At 45.1% G+C, this 22,677-nt stretch overlaps 1 protein-coding gene across 4 annotated transcripts in view; it reads right to left on the bottom strand.

The window, feature by feature from the left end:
* The window catches only part of LOC111957509 (semaphorin-6A), a 92,164-nt gene that overhangs the window by 18,403 nt on the left and 51,084 nt on the right, over positions 1 to 22,677 (bottom strand). Inside the window, exons 7-19 of one of the 4 annotated variants that reach the window (XM_023978352.1) lie at positions 21,050 to 21,140; positions 12,640 to 12,759; positions 12,121 to 12,209; positions 10,198 to 10,415; positions 9,382 to 9,513; positions 8,449 to 8,604; positions 7,197 to 7,370; positions 6,178 to 6,318; positions 5,934 to 6,011; positions 3,980 to 4,038; positions 3,371 to 3,391; positions 3,157 to 3,198; positions 938 to 1,093 (exon numbers count right to left, since the gene is read on the bottom strand). In XM_023978352.1, the coding sequence (XP_023834120.1) occupies positions 938 to 1,093; positions 3,157 to 3,198; positions 3,371 to 3,391; positions 3,980 to 4,038; positions 5,934 to 6,011; positions 6,178 to 6,318; positions 7,197 to 7,370; positions 8,449 to 8,604; positions 9,382 to 9,513; positions 10,198 to 10,415; positions 12,121 to 12,209; positions 12,640 to 12,759; positions 21,050 to 21,140 (1,477 nt within the window). The remainder of the gene's footprint in view (positions 1 to 937; positions 1,094 to 3,156; positions 3,199 to 3,370; positions 3,392 to 3,979; positions 4,039 to 5,933; positions 6,012 to 6,177; positions 6,319 to 7,196; positions 7,371 to 8,448; positions 8,605 to 9,381; positions 9,514 to 10,197; positions 10,416 to 12,120; positions 12,210 to 12,639; positions 12,760 to 21,049; positions 21,141 to 22,677) is intronic. The other 3 variants (XM_023978354.1, XM_023978353.1, XM_023978355.1) reach the window with 3 other exon arrangements.

Genomic DNA, 22,677 nt, shown 5'->3' with positions numbered 1-22,677 from the left:
TCTGGTCTGCCTACAGGTGTCTACTTCCAGCTTCCAGAGAGGAAAGCGACAGGAGAGAGACGGCTAGCTCACTGAGCTTCACCTAGACTGCATCACCATTCTCCACCCTTCCAGGCTTATCTCACAATTTCCATCATGGATGGTGACAATGACAATGGAGGAAACTCCCTCCAGTCAATATTTTCACCAAAGCTTTCAAATCTGTGATGGGAAGTGCTCACTTCAGGAGAAGGGTGGAGAATTGTGACCCATCCCTACAGTACAACCCCAGAGACCTCACACACTGCCACGTACCAGAGAGAGAGAGAGAGATAGACTCCTCCTCCCTGATGACCTCGCCCTAACACACAGTCCTCTAGCTGTACTCCTCATTGGTACGTTTTGTGGATATCTATGAGGCCACCGGTCACCTCTAATCATCCTTATTGATGATCAATATCTACTCATGGTAACCACTCATCTAATAGGATGACTCAGGTAATGTACCAATGAGACATTACATTTGGTGTAATGGAACTTCTAATGGTTTTCCTGCTCTATTACGGTACATGACATTGATCATGCCAGTGTAATCATGGCTGTGTTTTCTCCCGGCATCTTTATGTGTCTGGGTTTAAAGTGACCTTGAGCCAGCTGGGATGTTAAGACAGCAAGAAAGGGCATTCAATGTCATGTCCCTGCACAAGATAAAACTGGGGCCATCTTCTTGGGGAAATAAATACAGTGAAATCTTCCTTTTTTTCCTGAAGCGTAATGGTCTGTGTATTACATCTCCTCAGGGACATTAGAGTCTTTGTTTAATAAATCTCTCTCTCCGGGGCGTGGCAATTTGTTCTCTCCTGACACTGTTTCAGTTCCGGGCTAGTCAGCTGGAAGCAGACACAGTAAATCTCATCCCTGCCACAGGAGAAATTGACTTTTCTATTCCAAGGCTTACCATTGGCATCCTGCTGGGTCTGAGAGGGCACTGCCATATAGGGGTCCCTGTTATCTGAGTGCATGGGGGTGTCCGCCTGCTCCACCATGCCGCCCCGACCCAGTGGTCCTCCTGCAGGGGGATGGGCCGTGGTGGGGAATGGGAGAGTGGGATGGCCTGCCGGACACAACACATGTTAACTCTCCTCACACTCTCTCTCTCACACAGATGTACATACGCACACATACGCACACACACACACTCGAGGAGCAGATGGGCTGTGCGAAGCTACAAGACAGTGTGCCTGCCTGCCTAGTGAGGCGACCCTGGACAACTGATTACTGGACCCTGTATCTCCAGGGAGCTGTGACCTTGCAGGAAGGGAGAGATAGAGAGTCTCTGAGGAGGGGAGAAACTTTCCTTTCCTCACTCACATGTCATGCTGCCGCTGGCAAGAACTGAACCACCTCTCACAATCACCTCAGGGAAGCATACCTTTGATATGAAGACCAAGAAAAAGCCCAATACCTCCCTAACAATCATACCTTCTCTTCACGTCCCAGGCTCTCCTCTACCCGTTACATTTCAATGTCAATCTATCAGCTATATTTAGTAGAGCGCTTTGAAAAAGCTCAACTTCAAGACCAAATTAATCATGAGGGGTAAGATATTAATGTCCTCTAACCTAAATTACCCTTCTGATTACACTCCTTAATGACACCCTGCACTGCTGGCTTATCGCTGGCCACAGTTAAAACAGGACTAAAACTAGACCCTACCATACTCCGTTATTTTTCTATGTTGTATCAATATCAATATTCGTTCTACCTCCGCCTTAAGTTCCAGTCTGTATATTTTGGTGGCTCCTCTGACAATAAAACCATATAAATCACATTATCACATTACCATCCCCACGTCTCCCCTGTTTAGAGCAATAATTTGAGGCTACTCCCAGGCGGTGAGCGGCCATACTGTAATCAACAGCTCGTATGTTAATCAGGCCAGCTCACAGTAAACCATTTCAACACGCTTTCTCGTGAGTGGTGGTTGTGGATAGAGAGGCTGGTGGGGGAGGGGGAGCGGTGGTAGGGGGCCGGGATTGTTGCTGTTGGTCTTCCATGCACAACAGCCCCGCAGCCTCCGTGTGGCAATCATTAAAATGATTTATTTAACAATGCACCGTGGGCTGAGAGATTAGCGTGACAGGACTATTTTATAATTCATTTTCTACGGCCAGGGGAAGTGCAATTCAGGCTGATGACACACATACGGAGTCGGAGGATCAGCTCCTTGGAAAAGAAAATCCTAAACTGCCGACTTGTGCAGATATCTTTTTTTTATAAATTAATTAGAGGCAGTGGCTTGTCTGGGGAGGCATTTGCAGTTGCATTTAAATATTATATCAACAGTCTGTGTCGGAACCTGAAATGCTTGGGTTAGACTGCCTCAAAAACACAGTCAGACCTTGGGGAGAATAAACACACTACTGCTGCATTGAAATAGCAAACGCTTTGTATTTGACCCGAAATCTGACAGGAAGAAATGGGGGAAATTGGGGAGAAACACAGGGGGTAGAAAAGAAGGAGTGTGGGGGGGTATTTCTGGAATGACTTCAAATAATTGCTATTCTTGTCATTCCTTATGGGAGTGTGAATCTTGTACAGCTCAAGTGTGATGTGTGAGGTGCAATGGAAGACTGTGACTTCGCTGCAGGCTAACCAAGACTGTTTATCATTTTTCTTCATAAGCCTGCGGGGGGAAATGGTTTCGATCATCCAGCACCAAGAATCAAGCATAAACACACTCGATGGGTGTAAGTGTGGAATTTAATTGTGCAGTCCGTCTGCGTGTGTATTCATGCTGCAGCCTAAACTAGTGGTATTGTGCAGCACGGCTGTGGGTTTGTATGAAAAATGTCGCCGCTTCCTATGTTAGCCTTTGTCAACAACCCTCCATCTTTTCCCATGTGCCCTGATGAGTCTAGTCAACCACAGTGAACCTCGGAGGCCTTTTCTATTAACAACAAGATCCATCCAATTAGGGAATAAAAAGTCAGGACAAATCAATACTATTGCATTGCAGTCTAGGGATCTTTCACAGCAGAGCAGGCCAGGGCAGGAAGAGGGTGGAGGGGAGAGAAGGTCTGGACTCTGAACACTAGGGAGTGGATTTAGGGAGGGCGCTAGAAGCTACAGTACTACACGTTAAAACAGACTGGGGGAAAACAAAAGTAAACTGACCATAGCGAGCCCTTTCATGACCATGAGGACTGGACTGAACATCTACAGAAAGAAAAGGGAATGAATTCAATTAAAGCTCAGTTCGTTTAGTCACCTGTGAAATAGTGGGCAGGGCTTCATTTCGGCGAGAGCAAAGAATTGATAGAAGTGAAGGGCTGAAAATAAATAAGGTTGAGGGTAGGTATCATCTTGTTCATTTAGTGTGGTTACTTACCGTTGAGGGCCACAAACGTATCTGAAAAGTCAAAGGAAAGATGTGTTAATGTTTTCAAAGAGCAAAAGCTAAAGCTGCAAGATGAATGATACATTGGCATGATCATTCAATAGCTTTTCATTCACCTCTTTAAAGTAATTGAAGATCGTAACTGAAGATAGGCATTCTCATCCATTGTGATCTATAGTGCTTCTCTGGTTAAAGGATTGTGAAGTGTTTGTTTTCTTGTTTTCTGCTAATTAATTGGTATTAACCAGAAACTAACACAGAGCTATGTGCTCTACTCTAGTCTATACAAACAATTGTTGTGTAAGCCTCTTTAGTGATGTATTTTCTATTTTATTTAACCTTTATTTAACTAGGCATGGAGCTGTGTGTGTGTGTGTGTGTGTGTGTGTGTGTGTGTGTGTGTGTGTGTGTGTGTGTGTGTGTGTGTGTGTGTGTGTGTGTGTGTGTGTGTGTGTGTGTGTGTGTGTGTGTGTGTGTGTGTGTGTGTGTGTGTGTGTGTGTGTGTTTTCTGCTGTTTGTGGTGGGGTGAAAGACCTGTCCCTATCCTGTAGGACAGAGGCACATTGAGCCCAGATCAACAGAGGGAAGAGGCCTGCTTACTTTGGCAGTCTCCCAGTCCATCTGTGTTGCCATGCTCCACGTCCTGCTCGAAGGCCGATCTGCATAATTAACAGAGACATCATGGTAAAATACTGAGCACAGGCCTGGACAGATCTGGACTCACACAGGATGAGCACAGGCACAATCAGCCAGGAGTACAACCCTACTGTCTACCATCACTATCGATATAGGTCTACGGTCCAATCATCTAATCACACGCATCGGGACCAGGGGCCAGGCCAATGAGGAGGAAGGAAGGTGGACACTAGGGCAGTGGAAGCTCTCGTGAAAGAGATGCCATTTTCTCCCAGCCATGCTCAGCTGAGACCCGACTTTCCTGAAGGACCACCAACCATGCAGTGAAACAGAGCGGCCAACTTGTCATAGAGATTACAATCACGGATGACAGCCCACACTCCGTAAATCACTGCTCACAATCAGAACGTGGATCATGCTCTACACAGGCCAGTCTACAAGGCTTCAAACCAGAAGAAGGATCTTAATCAAATAATTTTGTCTGAAATGCAGAAAGAAGAAATGTACAACAAAATCCATCTCTTGGTATCTCCTAATCTGCTAATCTGATTTGTCTATCATAGACACATAGTCACGAACCAGACTCGCTAGATGCATGCACAAAACCTTAAAACCTTTCCAGACACATGCTGCATAGTTTTTAATCTGATCTCGATTTATCTAGCATTGGCTTTCTCAGGGAATACGCAAGAGGGAGGTGCAAGTGGGAACCTGTTATTATACTATAGTACAGGTGTTAGCATGGGGAGGAGTAGTCAACAGCAGAACCACATCACATGCAAGCTGGTCAGGGGGAATATGCAGGTGACGAGGGACCAATCTGTTTTCAGACATTAAAAGAGGCATCTTGACATGAAAGAGCTGGCAAATCATCCCCCAAGTCCAGATGGATGTGGAGAGGGAGAAAAATAGAGTGAGAGTGAGAGAGAGAGAGAGAGAAAGAGAGAGAGAGAGAGAGAGAGAGAGAGAAAGAGAGAGGGGGAAAGAGAGAGAGAAAGCGCGAGAGAGGGGGAAAGAGAGAGAGAAAGTGTGAGATTGGGGGTAAGAAAGATGGGAGAGCGAGAGGGTAGAAAGAGCGAGAGAGGAGAGAGAGCGAGAGGGGAGAGAGACGAGAGAGAGAGAGAGAGCGAAAGCCGAGAGGGAGAGCGAGCGAGAGAGAGAGAGAGAGAGAGAGAGAGAGAGAGAGAGAGAGAGAGAGAGAGAGAGAGAGAGAGTCTCTCTCTCCAGGACCTGTTGGTATTAAGGCCTTTTGTTAAACACTGGGACGTGTCCGTCCAAATGCTATCAATAGCTTGCCACAAAACCAACAGATAATAGCTCTCGAAACCCCACTCACTCACTTAGAAATATTGTACAGTAAAAAGTGAGGTCATCTAACCTCCTAATGCCTCTGTCTACTCAATTTCCAAAGTGGAAACTCAATCAGAACAGTCGAGAGGCCCAGGCTTTAGAAATAATAATAGGATATCGTAATGTAGCATGCGAGACCAATCATTTGGCTGGGATTAAATTCATTTAACATCAAAAGCTGTTCCTTTATTATGACTTCATCTGTAAAATTGGTTTCCACCCACAGAAACCTCATATGCTGTTTGTTCAAAATGCATCTAGTTCTGTGTCATAAATATAGCTACAAATTATGGTGACCATCAACCCCCTCCTCGCAAACCCCTGACCCAGTCCCAGTCCCAGCCTCAGTGCCAGAGCAAATATCCCTTTCCTTCCATCAGCCTTTCCAATGGCCATTTCAGCTAGAAGAAAATATAGAGCACCACAAAAATGTGACTAATCATAGAAACTGCAACTGTATAGATAGAGGGAAGTCATTGAGGTCACCAGTCATCACATGGCACAGATCGTATTATGACTACTGTACATGAAATCGATAGTATGATAGTGAGAATGAGCAGGAACGTACTTTGGGTCGAGCACCACCTGTCTGCATGCTCCTTCGGACACCCAGCCGCAGTAGGGATCCCTGGAGGCAATACATGATCTGGAGGAAACACACCACAGACACACACAGCTCTCATCACAGCGTGTATCTTAACAGCCTTTCTTTTACTTTCCTGATGACTGATTAGTTATGACATTACAAATGCATTACAAAAGCCCTGAATCTAAGAGAATGGATGGATGCAGGGTTTTATTTCTAAACCTACTTCTTGCATTTGCCATGCCTCTCACAGCGAGAGAGTGGCACCTTGACCACACAGGAGGTGAAGGCCACAAACAGAGAGTGGCCCTGGTTGTCGATCTGCATGCTGACGATACGTTTGTCGTCCACACCATCGATGCTGCACCTGGATGGGGAGTTAGAGTTAGCGACAAGGCAGAGAGAGAGACAGACAGACAGATGGATGGCATGAGTTGTCAACACTAACAGAGCACTTAAAACAGCTCCAGTCTTTGTTGATAGGAGCTCAAAGCCCCACCCAAGCATCTTTGTCTGCGGGGTATAAGAGAGCCCCACGCTAATCCCCCTATGCAGAGCATCCATCTACCCCAGAGGAGGGATTTACCTCCAGCCCTGCATTAGAGCCCTCAATTAGAGCTTATAGTCCATCTACACTATGTAATGCACGGTGGGCAAACCCAGATCCTGATCCAACCCAGCAAGTCACTTGCGCTATCCACTCAGGCCAGATGGTTGCGGGCCAGAGACTGCTCTGCCCATGCTACGAAGACAGGGGGGAGAGGGAAAGAGGGGGCTCGTACTTTATTCCACACCCACCCATGTCACGTGCCGCTACAATGTTGGATAACAAACGCCCGTCACCTTGAAAGCCCTGCCTCTCATCCCCGCTCACTGACTCTACCCCATCATCAGGCCTGTCATGTAAATATTTGCATTGGCAAGGCCCAGGCAGATTTTTCCCTCATTTACTTCCATTCCAAATATTCTAAAAGCCCCTTCATAATGTATTAAGGAGAGATCTCAGTCTGGCTTTAAAGACTAACACAGTCCCTCTCTGTTTTCTTTAATCATCCTGCATTTGTAAGAGTAAAGCTTTGCGGTCTGAGCCCCCGTTACTGAAGCTCCAGGGCCAGCTCTTTAATTTAAGAGCTGTGGTCAGTGCAGTGTAACCTGATGAAAGGCTTTAAATGATAGAGTAGTCATGTGGTGGGCTGGGGTAGTGCTGCTGGTTTAGGTAGCATGGCTGGGTAATGGAATACACACTTCTCCGGGTTATACACGTTGAGCTCCTCCAGAAAGAGACTGTCATTCAGCAAACCGCTGTTCGTCTTGGCCAGGAATTTCAGAATGATCCCCTTCTCCGAGCCCAGGAAAACGACAGTGTGATTCCGATAGGGTCCCGCAGCGTTGTCCACGGAGATCCGGGTGAGCCGGTATCTGGAAGGGATATGAAATACCGGGAATAACACATTTATGAATTTCCTGATTTAATTTTTGGGGCTGAACTCCACTGAGTGTTATCTAGAGGAATATCCAATTACATTTAGACCATGGAGCTCCTAGTGTTATCGTGAGGATGTATAATTTGCAGATCCATACGCAAATACATTTTCATAGCTATTCATTCAGTGAGATGGAAATTATTAAAGACATTATTCAGTAATTTAAGGACCCCCACATCCTCTCCATCTGGCTGTTTAAAGACATCTCTCCTTTACACAGGGTCACAAGATATAAAACATGTGCCATGCCTGAACGCTGGAATGAGAGCACAGGATGATTTTACATTACCCGGAGTAAATGCGCACATCACAATCAAATTAATGAGAAGAGGCCTTCTCTCCCACTCGAGCCTGTTTGGTTTGAAATGACATTGAATGTCTGCGTTCACTATGCCCATGGTTTTGTACCATAAACAATAACAGCAAGTATGATATGGTTCTGTCCTATTAAGAATAACAACAACCTCAAGAACTATGCCCATGATTTTGTCCCATAATGGGACATCTTAAGAGGGACAATCTACAGATTGTGACTGGCTAGATGCTGGAGCATACTGTACACCGGGGGAACGGAATAGGTTTTCATAGTTGATAGGATTTGATAGTCGACTCCAATTTGTAACAAAAGCTTGAATTCAGAGATGTCCCTTTGGGGAATAGACGAGATAAAGTCCTATTACAGAGTCAGTTTGCAGTTGACTTCCTGTGTCAGAGTCATACTACACACAGAGGCATAGGTACTAAAACCGCCTCTCCACCATATGCCCTCATAAAAGTGACTGCTTTAGACTTGTATAATGCTTTTAACTGCTGACATTGCATGTAACCACTTTGCTATGTGCCCTGCCATTTAAATCACAAATGTTACTACGATGTATTTATATAAAGATTCCACCGGTTATTACAAATAGTAATGCATAATGCATGCATGATGTTGATGAAATCCACCCATAACCCAGACCTATCTAGCAAGCTAGCTAGCGTACCATCCTAGCTAGTGATGCTATACTCACCGCACCATGGTCTTGAGAAACCAGGGCCTGTTAGCGATAGAGGGAACAGCTTCATCCATGAGAGGGTGCTGCTTGATGAAGTTCAGGGTGTCGTCAGGGAACTCGTTGGACACCTTGTACTTCTCTAAGGACGAAGAGCCAGCACAGCACCCGGGCCTGAAGTGGATGAAAGCAGCAGGGAATCAAACAAGAGAGAGTCCGAGAGCGGCCATTTGATCTCTTTATAAGGACAGAGGAGCAGAGGAGAGGGGCCCTGTAAAAGTGAAGCTGCCTTTGATAGGAGATCCGTTCAAAGACATCTCACCTCTCGACAGCCATAAAAAGTTTTTACGAGTACTACGGTAGACCCAGGCCAAAAAATCCACCAAGTTATCCACATTGAAACGACCCGATTCAATCTCTTTTCCATGGTAGACACTGCAGAATGTAATAAGGTCTACAGTACATAAAGAGAGCACGAGAGGCAGATCAGTCAGGGAGACGATGACACACGGCATGTCTGCTGCTGCTGCTACTGCTGCTGCAGAAGAGACAGTAAAAAAAACCTGGGCAACATTGTGAAAACTCCCTTCTGTTTGTCTGCTGATAACGTTGACAGAAATGATATTGAATAAACAAGATGTAGATTTCAGATCTCATTAACACCTGACCTTGTTTTACACAAACACATCATTTTATGCTAATCACCAGGGGTGGTATCCTGTTGCTCTCCGCATCATCAGCCATACGGGGATATACACCACTTACGATCCCCCTCCACAGATCTCGGTTTTTAGAGAAAAAGAGCTGCTCTTTGCCGGGTAATTAGGAACGCAGAGATGGAGATTTATCAGGCAGCCATCTGGAATATGATCTCATGCTTTGTTTGCTGATAGCGAGCTTCTTTCATGCTGCGGGTGTGGCTTTGTTTGTGTGTGGGAGAGGGGGGCGTACCTTGGTTTTGGAACTTTGTCCTCAGGAACAGGTGTCCAGGTGGAATCAGGGGACTTCTGCTCTTTGAAACGTCCCATGAACGCATTGGCCACCTCAGCCATGTCATAGGCGCAGACAGCCGACCCAGGAATGCTGTATAAACATCCCACCCCCACAACAACAAAAAAAATCAGTCCGATTGATAGGACTCCACTCTGTGCAAACTGCGCATAGCATAGCTCTGAATCACTATTTCCCAGTCATTTCTTATGGGCATTTCAGCTGCCTTGGCATTAAGAGACAGCATGTACAAGGACAGGATTGTGGCGGTTACAGAGCTGTTATTCTGTTAACCTCGTGGCCAAGGCTGTAAATCTTAGTAATCAGCCAGCGTTGGCTATGTGCAGAGCGAGAGGCAAGCCATGCTGCCAAGGAACTTGGTTAAATGAATGGCTAATAAATCCTGAATGCTACCTCCAGTCAAAATCTGTTCCCTCTCATTTCGCTCACTAACTGCGATTCATGCCCGGATCAAATTCGCTTATAGAAATTCCAAGCCGCTTCATTGACTTTTAATGCCCATTAACCATGCTCAATTGCATTGTCACAAGCAATTGTCTTATTGCCTAAAAACCACCATAAAATGGGAATTACAATATGTAGCAGCTCTACTGCTCCTTTGTAATTTCAATTTAGATAAAAACTCACACTTAAACGATTCTACATTCTCAATATGAATAATGCAGGAATTACATTACGCACCTGACCAAAGGGCATGCAACTATTGTGACAGTGAATTACGCGCTGGGGTGGCCTGGGAAATTGATTTCCTCGTACCTGTTGTAAGGTGTGGAGAAGGTTGCCATGACAACGTCGCGTCCGTTGATGTGGATGACGTCGGTGACGGCCTGCAGGATGTTGAAGTAGAAGTGGGAGTCTCCCGGGATGGAGCAGTTGAGACGGGTCTTCAGGAAGGACGTCCACTGTTTCTCCAGAACTCTCTGGGAGCCGCCCCGGTCGCTCTTACACACCCTGGCCACACGGGGGAACACCACCTGCACAACGCACACACACTCAGTGGATATTTCAGACACACCCAGTTTCAAGGTTTACGTTTTAGTAGTCTTATGTACGGGATACACATGGCATACACCGTCCGAACAAAATGCTTACTTGCAGGTTCCTGTCGACAATGCGACAACATCAAGAAATAAGAAAAGATAAGAAAATGAACATAAAGTAAATGGCTCAGTAGAATAGAATAAATATTTTAGCATAAGCATAATACAGGAAGGGACAATTTATAGTCCAACATTTACACGTGTTTTGGGGAAGGGGGGATTGGGGGCAAGTTTTAAATTGTGCAGTGAGTGCACGTGTGCTATGGAATGTGAGAATCAGAGCAGGTGGTCAGTCCAGTTCAAGTGTTCAGAAGTCTGATGGCTTGTAGATAGAAACTGTCTCTGAGCCTGTTGGTATCAGACCTCATGCTCTGATACCGTCTGCCCGATGGTAAGTGAGAGAACAGCTCGTGGCTGGGGTGTGTGGGGTCCTTGATGATCCTGCGGGCCTTCCTCAGGCACCGTTTGGATAGGTGGGAGCACGGTTCCAGTGAGGGCCTTGTGCTCCCGTACTAGGCCGTGATGCAACCGGTCAGGACGCTGTTGATGGTGCAGCAGTAGTATTTAGAGAGGACCCGGGGTGGCATGCTCAATTTCTTCAGCCGTCTTGACCAGAGTGGTCCACGACAAGTCCTCGGTGTCCACCGAGGACCTTAAAACTGCTGACTCACTCCACTGCAGTCCCGTTGATGTGGATCGGGGCATGTTCCCTCCTCTGGTTCCTGAAGTCAATAATCAACTCCTATGTTTTGCTGACATTTACACCACACAACTGTGGTGTGGCTGTTCTCCTTATTCTCCAACCAGCTCACTCACAGAAGGTACAGCTTATTACTATTCGGTCTCCATAACTAGGCAGATCTCTTAGACCAGAGCCATGGTCTTGTAAATATGAATCATGCATAAATATACAACAGCACACATTATTAATGACTGTGGAACTTCTTACATTTCAGATTGTCAAAAGAAACTCCAGTTAATCAATCAGAAAGTGCCATTCCTCTACCGCAAATGATCAACCAAACCACTTTGCGCACTACTCCACATGCTTCGTTATATTGATATCCCTTTCAAAAATAACCAGAGAATTTCACTTGGTATTCATGTGCAGTACAACACGTCAGTCGAAATTGGGTGAATACACCCCCTCCGCCTCCATTTAATCAAAAATACATAATGTTTATATAATTATATAATTTCCTTGTAGGTACCCAATTAAACCTTCTCCATGCAAACTGAAATGAAAGAAATAATCGAAACATGTTTCATATCCCTCTGGTCTAAAACCTTGAATGAAGAATAAAGTAATTTTCCTTTCCTCTCTTTTCCTGTCTGTCTGTCTCATTTCGAAGAAAAACTTCGAAACCCTTTGAGGAAACAGCACGAGTGAGCAACAGGTCAACAGTAGCACGGACATGCAAGTCAGAGAATATATTTAGACTTCAAAATGACTTTCCAGGCGGCATTAACATGTTTTTCAACTATTTTTAGGCCTACATCCTGCAAATGTTTTTTCTGTATCGAAAAAGGTTGACCATTTTGGTCTTGCTGAACGCCCTTCCAGATACTTGATACACCCACTTCCTGTTTACTTCCCAAAGCTCTCCTGAAAAGGGACAGACAACCCCAATCAGCTTACCTTTCCCATTGTGTTGTACTCCATGGCAATTTCTCGATAGAAGAAGTAGATGAAGTCACCGTAGTTAACTGCCTGTACAAAATACGGCTCTGTAAAAAAAAAGAAGGCATATCATCACAAAACAGATCAGACACCCCATTTTACACCCAATACCTAAAGTATCAATCACAGTGTGCAGTGAGGCACAGCCCAGGCACAGCACAGGGAGTAGCTCAATCCATCATCTCTATTTAGGGGGCTATTTACATGTTGGGGGGAATGAGGGATCTCCCCATTCAGTTTGGACAACCTGGTCATGTTCTTTTCGTTTCCAGGGGCAGCCAATTTCCTGAGTACATAACTGCTATGGGACTGGTTGTGAGAGTGACAGCATCAAATAAAGTGTGTTGCAATAGCAAATCATCCATCAAATCACCCCCCTTTCACTCTAACTCTGATTTGTTTTCCAACCCGTCATTCATTGTCCATGTTATCACCTCTTTCAACCCTCAGGTCTATATATCCGATGGCTCTCCTCACCTTTGAGACACTTGGAGTCATGTTTGACAGTGCGCAAAGTTGGGCTATCTCCAAGGCTACGATAAATGACTGCATCAATCGCTAGGAAATCTGTTACTGTTGCGGAGTAGAGCTTTCCATCTGGAGGGAGAAGAGAGAGGGAGAGGGATAAGAAGTCAACCGCCATACCAGTCATGGGCCAAACACACAAACAAACACTCAAAGATGCTGATGTTGATCACTGGATGCACGAACATGTAGAGAAACCAAGACGAGAGAAATGGATACACAGAAACCTCAGGCTCATTGACAGAAAACAAACAGACACATGCTCCTCGATGCATTATCCGCAGCGAGGATGAACTCAGCTCCTCAGGTTCAAATGGATGGCTGCATTGGAAACTTTAACTACATAATTGAACAACATGGTCTCAGAGCAGTGGTGGAAAAAGTACCCAATTGCCATACTAAGTAAAAGTATAGATACCTTAATAGAAAGTTACTCAAGTAAAAGTAAAAGTCACCCAGTAAAATACTACTTGAGTAAAAGTCTAAAAGTATTTGGTTCTAAATATATTTAAGTATCAAAAGTAAATGTAATTGCTAAAATATACTTAAGTATCAAACATAAAAGTATAAATCATTTCAAATTCCTTCTATTACGCAAAGCAGGTGGCATCATTTTCTTGTTTTAAAAATGTATGGATAGTCAGGGGCACACTCCAACACTCAGACATCATTTACAAAAGATGCATTTGTGTTCAGAAGGCATATTAAGATGGCGCCGGAGAAGAAGGCTGACATTTTACGCGTCCCCAACCAATTGTTTTTTGGTCGTTTCCTTGCATTGTTAATACTTATTTTGTACATAATGTTGGAGCTACCGTCTCTTATGACCGAAAATAACTTCTGGACATCAGGACTGCGATTACTCACCACAGACTGGCAGAAACCTTTTTTTCATTTAACGAGTCTGACGAGCCCGACGAGAATGATATACTGCTCTCCCGGGAACAGGCCCTGATCCCCGTGATTTGCGTGAAGAGAAGGCAGAGAAAAAGGGGCCAAAGGTCGGGCTGCCTTCTGAGAATTTGTAAGCGATCGAATTAACCCCCACTTTCTTCCATTCTGCTAGCAAACGTGCAATCTTTGGAAAATAAAATAGATGACCTATGCGGAAGATTAAACTACCAACGGGACATTCAAAACTGTAAACACTATCAACATACTGGTGAACTGTACCGGCAGGATAGAACAGTGGCGTCTGGTGAAGATAAGGGGCGGCGAACTATGTATTTTTGTAAATAACAGCTGGTGCATGATATTTAAGGAGGTGTTGAGCTATTGCTCGCCTGAGGTAGAGTATCTCATGATAAGCTGTAGACCACACTGTCTACCTAGAAAGTTTTCATCTGTATTTTTCGTAGCTGTTTACATACCACCACAGACTAAGGCTGGCACTAAGACTGCATTGCATGATTTGTATTCCGCCTTAAGCAAACAAGAACACGCTCACCCAGAGGTGGTGCTCCTATTAGCCGGGGACTTTAATGCAGGGAAACTTAAATCCGTTTTACCAAATTTCTATCAGCATGTTAAATGTGCAACCAGAGGGGAAAAAACTCTGGACCACCTATACTCCACACACAGAGACGCATACAAAGCTCTCCCTCGCCCTCCATTTGGCAAATCTGACCATAATTCTATCCTCCTGATTCCTGCTTACAAGCAAACATTAAAGCAGGAAGCACCAGTGACAATAAAAGAGTGGTCAGATGAAGCAGATGCTAAGCTACAGGACTGTTTTGCAAGAACAGACTGGAGTATGTTCCGGGATTCCTCCGATGGCATTGAGGAGTACACCACATCAGTCATTGGCTTCATCAATAAGTGTATCGATGATGTTGTCCCCATAATGACCGTACGTACATACCCCAACCAGAAGCCATGGATTACAGGCAACATCCTCACTGAGCTAACGGCTAGAGCTGCCGCTTTCAAGGAGCGGGACTCTAACCCGGACGCTTATAAGAAATCCCGCTATGCTCTCCGACGAACCATCAAACAGGCAAAGCATCAATACAGGACTAAGATCGAATCGTACTACAACCGATCTCACGCTCGTCGGATGTGGCAGGGTTTGCAAACCATTACAGGCTACAAAGGGAAGCACAGCCGAGAGCTGCCAGATGAGCTAAACTACTTCTATGCTCGCTTCGAGGCAAATAACACTGAACCATGCATGAGAGCACCAGCTGTTCTGGAAGACTGTGTGATCACGCTCTGCGCAGCCGATGTGAGTAAGACCTTTAAACATGTCAACATTCACAAGGCCGCAGACTGATTACTAAGGCGTGTACTGCGAGCATGCGCTGACCAACTGGAAAGTGTCTTCACTGACATTTTCCACCTCTCCCTATCTGAGTCTGTAATTCCAACATGTTTTAAGCAGACCACCATAGTCCCTGTGCCCAAAAACACTAAGGTAACCTGCCTAAATGACTACCAACCTGTAGCACTCACGTCTGTAGCCATGAAGTGCTTTGAAAGGCTAATCATAGCTCACATCAATACCATTATACCAGAAACCCTAGACCACTCCAATTTGCATGTCCCCCCAACAGATCCACAGAGGATGCAATCTCAATTGCACTCCACACTGCCCTTTCCCACCTGGACAGAAGGAACACCTATGTGAGAATGCTATTCATTGACTACAGCTCAGCGTTCAACACCATAGTGCCGTCAAAGCTCATCAATAAGCTATGGACCCTGAGACTAAACACCTCCCTTTGCAACTTGATCCTGGACTTCCAGACGGGCCGCCCTCAGGTGGTAAGGGTAGGTAACAACACCTCCGCCACATTGATCCTCAACACAGGGGCCCCTCAGGGGTTCATGCTCATTCCCCTCCTGTACTCCCTGTTCACTCATCACTGCACGGCCAGGCACGGCCAGGCACAACTCCAACACCATCATTAAGTTTGCTAATGACACAACGGTGGTAGGCCTGATCACCGACAACGATGACACAGCCTATAAGGGAGGAGGTCAGAAACCTGGCCGTGTGGTGTCAGAACAACAACCTCTCCCTCAAAGTGATTAAGACAAAGGAGATGATTGTGGACTACAGGAAAAAGAGGACCGAGCACGCCACCATTCTCATCGTTGGGGCTGTAGTGGAGCAGGACGAGAGCTTCAAGTTCCTTGGTGTCCACATCACCAACAAACTAACATGGTCCAAGCACACCAAGACAGTCGTGAAGAGGGCACGACAAGACCTATTCCCCCTCAGGAAACTGAAAAGATTTGACATGGGTCCTCAGATCCTCAAAAAGTTCTACAGCTGCACCATCGAGAGCATCCTGACTGGTTGCATCACTGCCTGGTATGGCAACTGCTCGGCCTCCGACCGCAAGGCACTATAGAGGGTAGTGCGAACGGCCCAGTACATCACTGGGGCCAAGCTTCCTGCCATCCAGGGCCTCTATACCAGTCGGTGTCAGAGGAAAAATCATGGGCATTAATATGGAGTTGATCCCGCCATTGCTGCTATAACAACCTCCACTCTTCTGGGAAGGGTTTCCACTAGATGTTGGAACATTGCTTCAGCCACAAGGGCATTAGTGAGGTCAGGCACTGATCTTGGGTGATTAGGCCTGGCTCGCAATTGGCATTCCAATTCGTTACAAAGGTGTTCAATGGGGGTTAGGTCAGGGCTCTGTGCAGGCCAGTCAAGTTCTGCCACACCGATCTCGACAAACCATTTCTGTATGGACCTCACTTTCTGATGGGGGCGTTGTCATGCTGAAAACAGGAAAGGGCCTTCCCCAAACTGTTGCCCCAAAGTTGGAAGCACAAAATCGTCTAGAATGTCACTGTATGCTGTAGTGTTAAGATTCCCTTCACTGGAACAAAGTGGCCTAGCCCAAACCATGAAAAACAGCCCCAGACCTTTATTCCTCCACCACCAAACTTTACAGTTGGCACTCTGCATTGAGGAAGGTAGCATTATCCTGGCATCCGCCAAACCCAGATTCCTCCGTTGGACTAACAGATGGTGAAGCGAGATTCATCACTCCAGAGAGCACATTTCCACTGCTCCAGAGTCCAATGGCGGACACCACTCCAGACGACGCTTGTCATTGCGCATGGTGATCTTAGGCTTGTGTGTGGCCATGGAAACCCATTTCATGAAGCTCCCAACGAAAAGTTGTTGTGCTGACGTTGCTTCCAGAGGCAGTTTGGAACTCTGTAATGAGTGTTGCAACCGAGGACAGACGACACATTCTGTGACTTTGTGTGGCTTACCACTTCGCGGCTTCTAGACGTTTCCACTTCACAATAGCAGCACTTACAGTTGACCGGGGCAACTCTAGCAGGGCATACATTTGACGAACTGACTTGTTGGAAAGGTGGCAGCACATGACGGTGCCATCACTCTTCAGTGAGGCCATTCTTCTGCCAATGTTTGTCTATGGAGATTGCATGGCTGAGTGCTCGATTTTATACACCTGTCAGCAACGAGTGTGGCCGAAATAGCCGAATCCACTAATTTGAATGGGTTTCCACATACTTTTGTAAACTCAGCAAAAAAAGAAATGTCCCTTTTTCAGGACCCTGTCTTTCAAAGATAATTCGTAAAAATCCAAATAACTTTACAGATCTTCATTGTAAAGTGTTTAAACACTGTTTCCCATGCTTCTTCAATGAATCATAAACAATTAATGAACATGCACCTGTGGAACGGTCGTTAAGATACTAACAGCTTACAGACGGTAGACAATTAAGGTCACAGTTATGAAAACTTAGGACACCAAAGAGGCCTTTCTACTGACTCTGAAAAACACCAAAATAAAGATGCCCAGAGTCCCTGTTCATCTGCGTGAACGTGCCTTAGGCATGCTGTAAGGAGGCATGAGGACTACAGATGTGGCCATGGCAATAAATTGCTATGTCCGTACTGTGAGACGCCTAAGACAGAACTACAGGGAGACATGATGGACAGCTGATCATCCTCGCAGTGGCAGACCAAGTGTAACAACACCTGCACAGGATTGGTACATCCAAACATCACACCTGCGGGACATGTACAGGATGGCAACAACAACTGCCCGAGTTACACCAGGAATGCACAGTCCCTCCATCAGTGCTCAGACTGTCCGCAATAGGCTGAGAGAGGCTGGACTGAGAGCTTGTAGGCCTGTTGTAAGGCAGGTCCTCACCAGACATCACCGGCAACAACGTCACTTATGGGCACAAACCCACTGTCGCTGGACCAGACAGTACTGGCAAAAAGTGCTCTTCACTGACGAGTTGTGGTTTTGTCTCACCAGGGGTGATGGTCGGATTCGCGTTTATCGTCGAAGGCATGAGCGTTACACCGAGGCCTGTACTCTGGAGTGGGATCGATTTGGAGGAGGGGTCTGGGGCGGTGAGTCACAGCATCATCGGACTGAGCTTGTTGTCATTGCAGGCAATCTCAACTCTATGTGTTACAGGGAAGACATCCTCCGCCCTCATGTGGTACCCTTCCTGCAGGCTCATCCTGACCTGACCCTCAAGCATGACAATGCCACCAGCCATACTGCTCGTTCTGTGAGTGATTTCCTCCAATACAGGAATGTCAGTGTTCTGACATGGCCAGCGAAGAGCCCGGATCTCAATCCCATTGAGCACGTCTGGGACCTGTTGGATCGGAGGGTGAGGGCTTGGGACAATGCCAAGAGTGGGGTAACATCTCACAGCAAGAACTGGCAAATCTGGTGCATTTCATGAGGAGGAGATGCACTGCAGTATTAATGCAGCTGGTGGCCACACCAGATACTGACTGTTACTTTTGTTTTTGACCCCCCCTTTGTTCAGGGACACATTATTCAATTTGTGTTAGTCACATGTCTGTGGAACTTGTTCAGTTTATGTCTCAGCTGTTGAATCTTGTTATGTTCATACAAATATTTACACATGTTAAGTTTGCCCCCAAAATAAACGCAGTTAACAGTGAGAGGACGTTTCTTTTTTTGCTGAGTTTATATACAGTATAATGTATAATACGACTTGTAATTCGTAACATTTCAAAATGAGTGATGGACATCCACAAATTAATACATACCATACAAAACGTAACATATCATACTAAATGGAGGGTCTTGGATTTACATACAGAATAATATGAAATGCCCTGAGACCAGGTTGAATTGAACAAAAACCTCATAAATCGGTTCACAGCGAATATCAATGGGAATGAATCACTAACAACTCCTCGGTTGGAGGAGTTGTAACCCACCAACGATAATCTGACTCATTTGGGGTTTCGTCTTTTTGATTCATTTTTAATCCCCACATTCGGGAGAAGATTCAATTTTGGGGGGGTGCAAAACCACTTATATACTTATATTGCCCACAATCTACATCTGCCAAGAGAAAGAGTCTTCCCAGAAACACGGAACAAATGTGGCCCAGAGTTCAACAATTTGTTCAACAGCATGTAACAGACTGCCACTTATTCCTGACATACTGTACTGTTAGGATATTGATATCAAAATGGGCCACAAAGTATTAAATGCACGATAGTATACCTAATGCAAACTTGCATTAAAATAGAGAAAGATTCTCCTATCTAGCTAATGTTTAACGACTAAGAGTAAAGGAACATTTGCATAATACATTTAAGTAATTACTGTGAGCCATATTGATACATTGTAAATAAATACACATTCTTGACATAGCATTCATACAAGTGGTTTAATTTGTCTTAGTATTGGATAGAATATGAAGAACTTTAATGTCCCCGAGAGGAAAGTTGTCTTAGACACACAGTACTGCTCAGTGGAGGCTCCTCAGAGGAGGATGGGGAGGACCATCCTCCTCAGTGAATTTCATAACATTTTTAATTGCTAAACATTTAAAAAGTTCTCCTTTTTAGCTAAACCTATACTGAATATAATCATGTCACCAAATAATTTATAGCCGGAGGACAGCTAGCTTCCGTCCTCCTCTGGGTACATTGACTTCAATACAAAACCTAAGAGGCTCATGGTTCTCACTCCCTTCCATATATTTACACAGTAATAATGACAACTTCCAGAGGACGTCCTCCAACCTATCAGAGCTATTTCAGTATGAACTGACATGTTGTCCACCCAATCAAAGGATCAGAGAATTGATCTAGTACTGAAAGCATAAGCTACAGCTAGCTAGCACTGCAGTCTATAAAATATGGTGAGTAGTTGACTCAAAGAGAGAAAGACAATATTTGAACAGTTTTTAACAAATTAATATCTTCCAAAATGAAGGAGAAGCAAGAGAGAAATAGAGAGATTGTCATTTTTTTTCAGTTTCACTTACTTAGCTAGCAAATGCAGCTAGCTAGTTTAGCCTACTGAAACACCCTGCTCAAACAGAGGGATACTATGTTAGCTAGCTGGCTATGACTTTCCAACACAACACTGGAACTCTTCCAAGTCACGGTAAGCTTTTAGTCTTACTAATTTATTGCCACCGGGGCCCGCCAGTGTAACTGCTTACTGACTGTACATTGTAACGTTACTGCATGATTGTAGCAGGTTTACTAACGCATTAGTTCTATTAGCTATGCTGACTATGACGTTACTTTAGATAATATGGTGACAACGATGTAGGCTGTGTCTAGCGATTTGGCTTGGGAAGGTTTTCCCGCCTTGTCACACAAGCATGGCAAGGGAAGAGGTGAGCGAAGGGAAGAGGTGAGCGGAGTATAGCGCATAGATGCAGCAAGGAATACAACGTGGCTGCTATCAAAGTAAACTGTGTTTACGCGTGATCAGATGTGTATTCATTCCACCGATTCTGTTGAAAAACGTTTCTTAAATGGAAGCAAATGGAACAAAATGGGGATAAACATACCTGAATTTGTCCAATAGAAACTCTTGTGAGCAACTCTTGGACTAATGATTACACCCTATATCAGCTAGATGCAGGCAAGAGTGTGCAAGGCGGCATTGAACGTCAATGTCTGTCCATGTGTCACTGTCTGTGAACTCAAATTTGTCTCTCGACCTGTGTGCATCTACGTTGTAAACTTTCATTCATAGGCTAAGTTGTAGCAACCTCATAATGGGTATAGAGAAAATTTGAGTATCATGTAGTAGCCTAAACCTATCGCTGTTACATTGAACTGGGTGAATGGAATATGAATGAAAGTCATCCAATATGCTGTAATAGAAATAAGGCCATGCTCATGAAAAAACAATCGTCCTCCCTCATATTAAACGGCACTGATCGCCTCTGGTACTGCTGTATACAAAATAAACACAGTACATTACACACTCAACATAATATATATATATTGCACTCATATTGATGTGGTAATACAAGCTTTAGGCTAAAGTGTACCCTATATTTTCCCAGGCCACATCCACATTCCAGTAACAAATTAGTTATGGTCTCTCACCCGCAAACAGGGCGATGTTAGAGTGTTTGGCATCGTATGGGCACCGCGCCATCCCACTGATCTCCTCCCCTAGATGTTCCATGGTGTCCATCTACAGTGGGGGAAGGGAAGAAGGTCAGAGGAAAATCCACCCAAAAGCTACCAGTCACCCCATCCCAACCCAACCCAACCCAACCCATCCAAACCCCAACCCAACCCTATCCTCATTGGAAAATGATGTTATTGTGTTAAATATGGTACCATATTTCACACAACATTGCAGCAGTAGTGGCAGTGGCTGAGTATCATATCCGGGGGAAAGGTCAGTTACCTCCCCCATGGGCGCCCGTGTCATCCCCAGCAGGCATGAGTCTTTCATACGGGGCATAGGCTGAGGTGAAAATCACTGTATGCTAACAAAGCTAACAAAGTTAGCATACTTTTGACAAAGACTGCAGCTTGCCAAGAAAGGCGAAGTGCTTACACTGCCCTTTTTGGTCTCTAAACAGGTCATTTTATTTTCTATTCCTGTCTCGGTGGAAACCGCTATCATCTGCCCACTAAAAAGGTCACACACACTCTCACTAAGTGCAGAAAACCCTGCCAGAGAAATAGATGAAGCTGTTTTGGCAGTGAAAATGACTCATGACCTTTTATTAAGACAACTAACACCAGCAGTGGATTTTTCTCTCGGCTATCAAGATATGAATAATTGTATAAACAGAGACCCTTTAAAGGATACACATTTTTTGAGACAGGAAATTGCAATTACATTTATTTTCTATCAAAGATATGGCGTAGCTAGTCTGAGGGCACTCATTTCAACTGTATCACTGTGGGTGTTGAGGCACTATGCTGTCACTGTGGGTGTTGAGGCACTATGCCTGAGTCTCTTGGACGGTCTGTTACTTGGACTGAGTTCTGCTGCAGCATTGGTGGAGGGAGGGAGGCCCCCCTTCTGCCTGTTTAATTTCACAGTGGCAATGACCTCTGTCTACTGTGGCCTTGGCTCTCTGTCAGTGATATATTCCTGCCATTTGAATAGGAGGAAGAGACTCCAAGGCAATTGGGAGATATATGAGGTCAATCCACTATGCTCCTGAAGACATTATTTTATTTTTCCATAAACAATTAGAAACATGGAAAGCTATACCTAACCTTGAGGATGTAAATTAATTCATTAACTCAATAATTAAGGCCAGATATGAAAATAATAATAGATAATAATAATAATAGAAATAGAAAAATAAGGACATCTCTAGCATGGCCTTCAGGTGGTTGCTTCCACAGTGGAAAGGGGCCTTGTAATTCGTTGCATGTCTATGTTGTTATCCTATAGGGTTTATCACTGCTATGGGAAATCATAGTGTGCACAATTTCAGTGCAATGACTCTCCCACTGAGACAGTCACACTCCATTTCTCTGCTGCCTGTCGGGCTAGGGCTGAGGCTGAGGCTTTACACCATGGCTGACCCATATCACCTGGGCCCTCTCAGGACTGTTCCCCTGCTCCGCCCGGCAACATGTGACGTAATGGACACCCATAGAATATCAGGCAGCTAGGGAGGGAGGCTTTATTACACAAAGCGAGCTGGGCCTTAGCTCAGGGGAGCGGCCCATGGCTGCCAAGGTGTCTGTCTGAGCGGCCC

Source organism: Salvelinus sp. IW2-2015, linkage group LG33 (genome assembly GCF_002910315.2).
Source record: "Salvelinus sp. IW2-2015 linkage group LG33, ASM291031v2, whole genome shotgun sequence".
In the NCBI taxonomy this organism is placed as follows: Eukaryota; Metazoa; Chordata; class Actinopteri; order Salmoniformes; family Salmonidae; genus Salvelinus; species Salvelinus sp. IW2-2015.
This window is presented reverse-complemented; position numbering and strand designations above follow the sequence as displayed.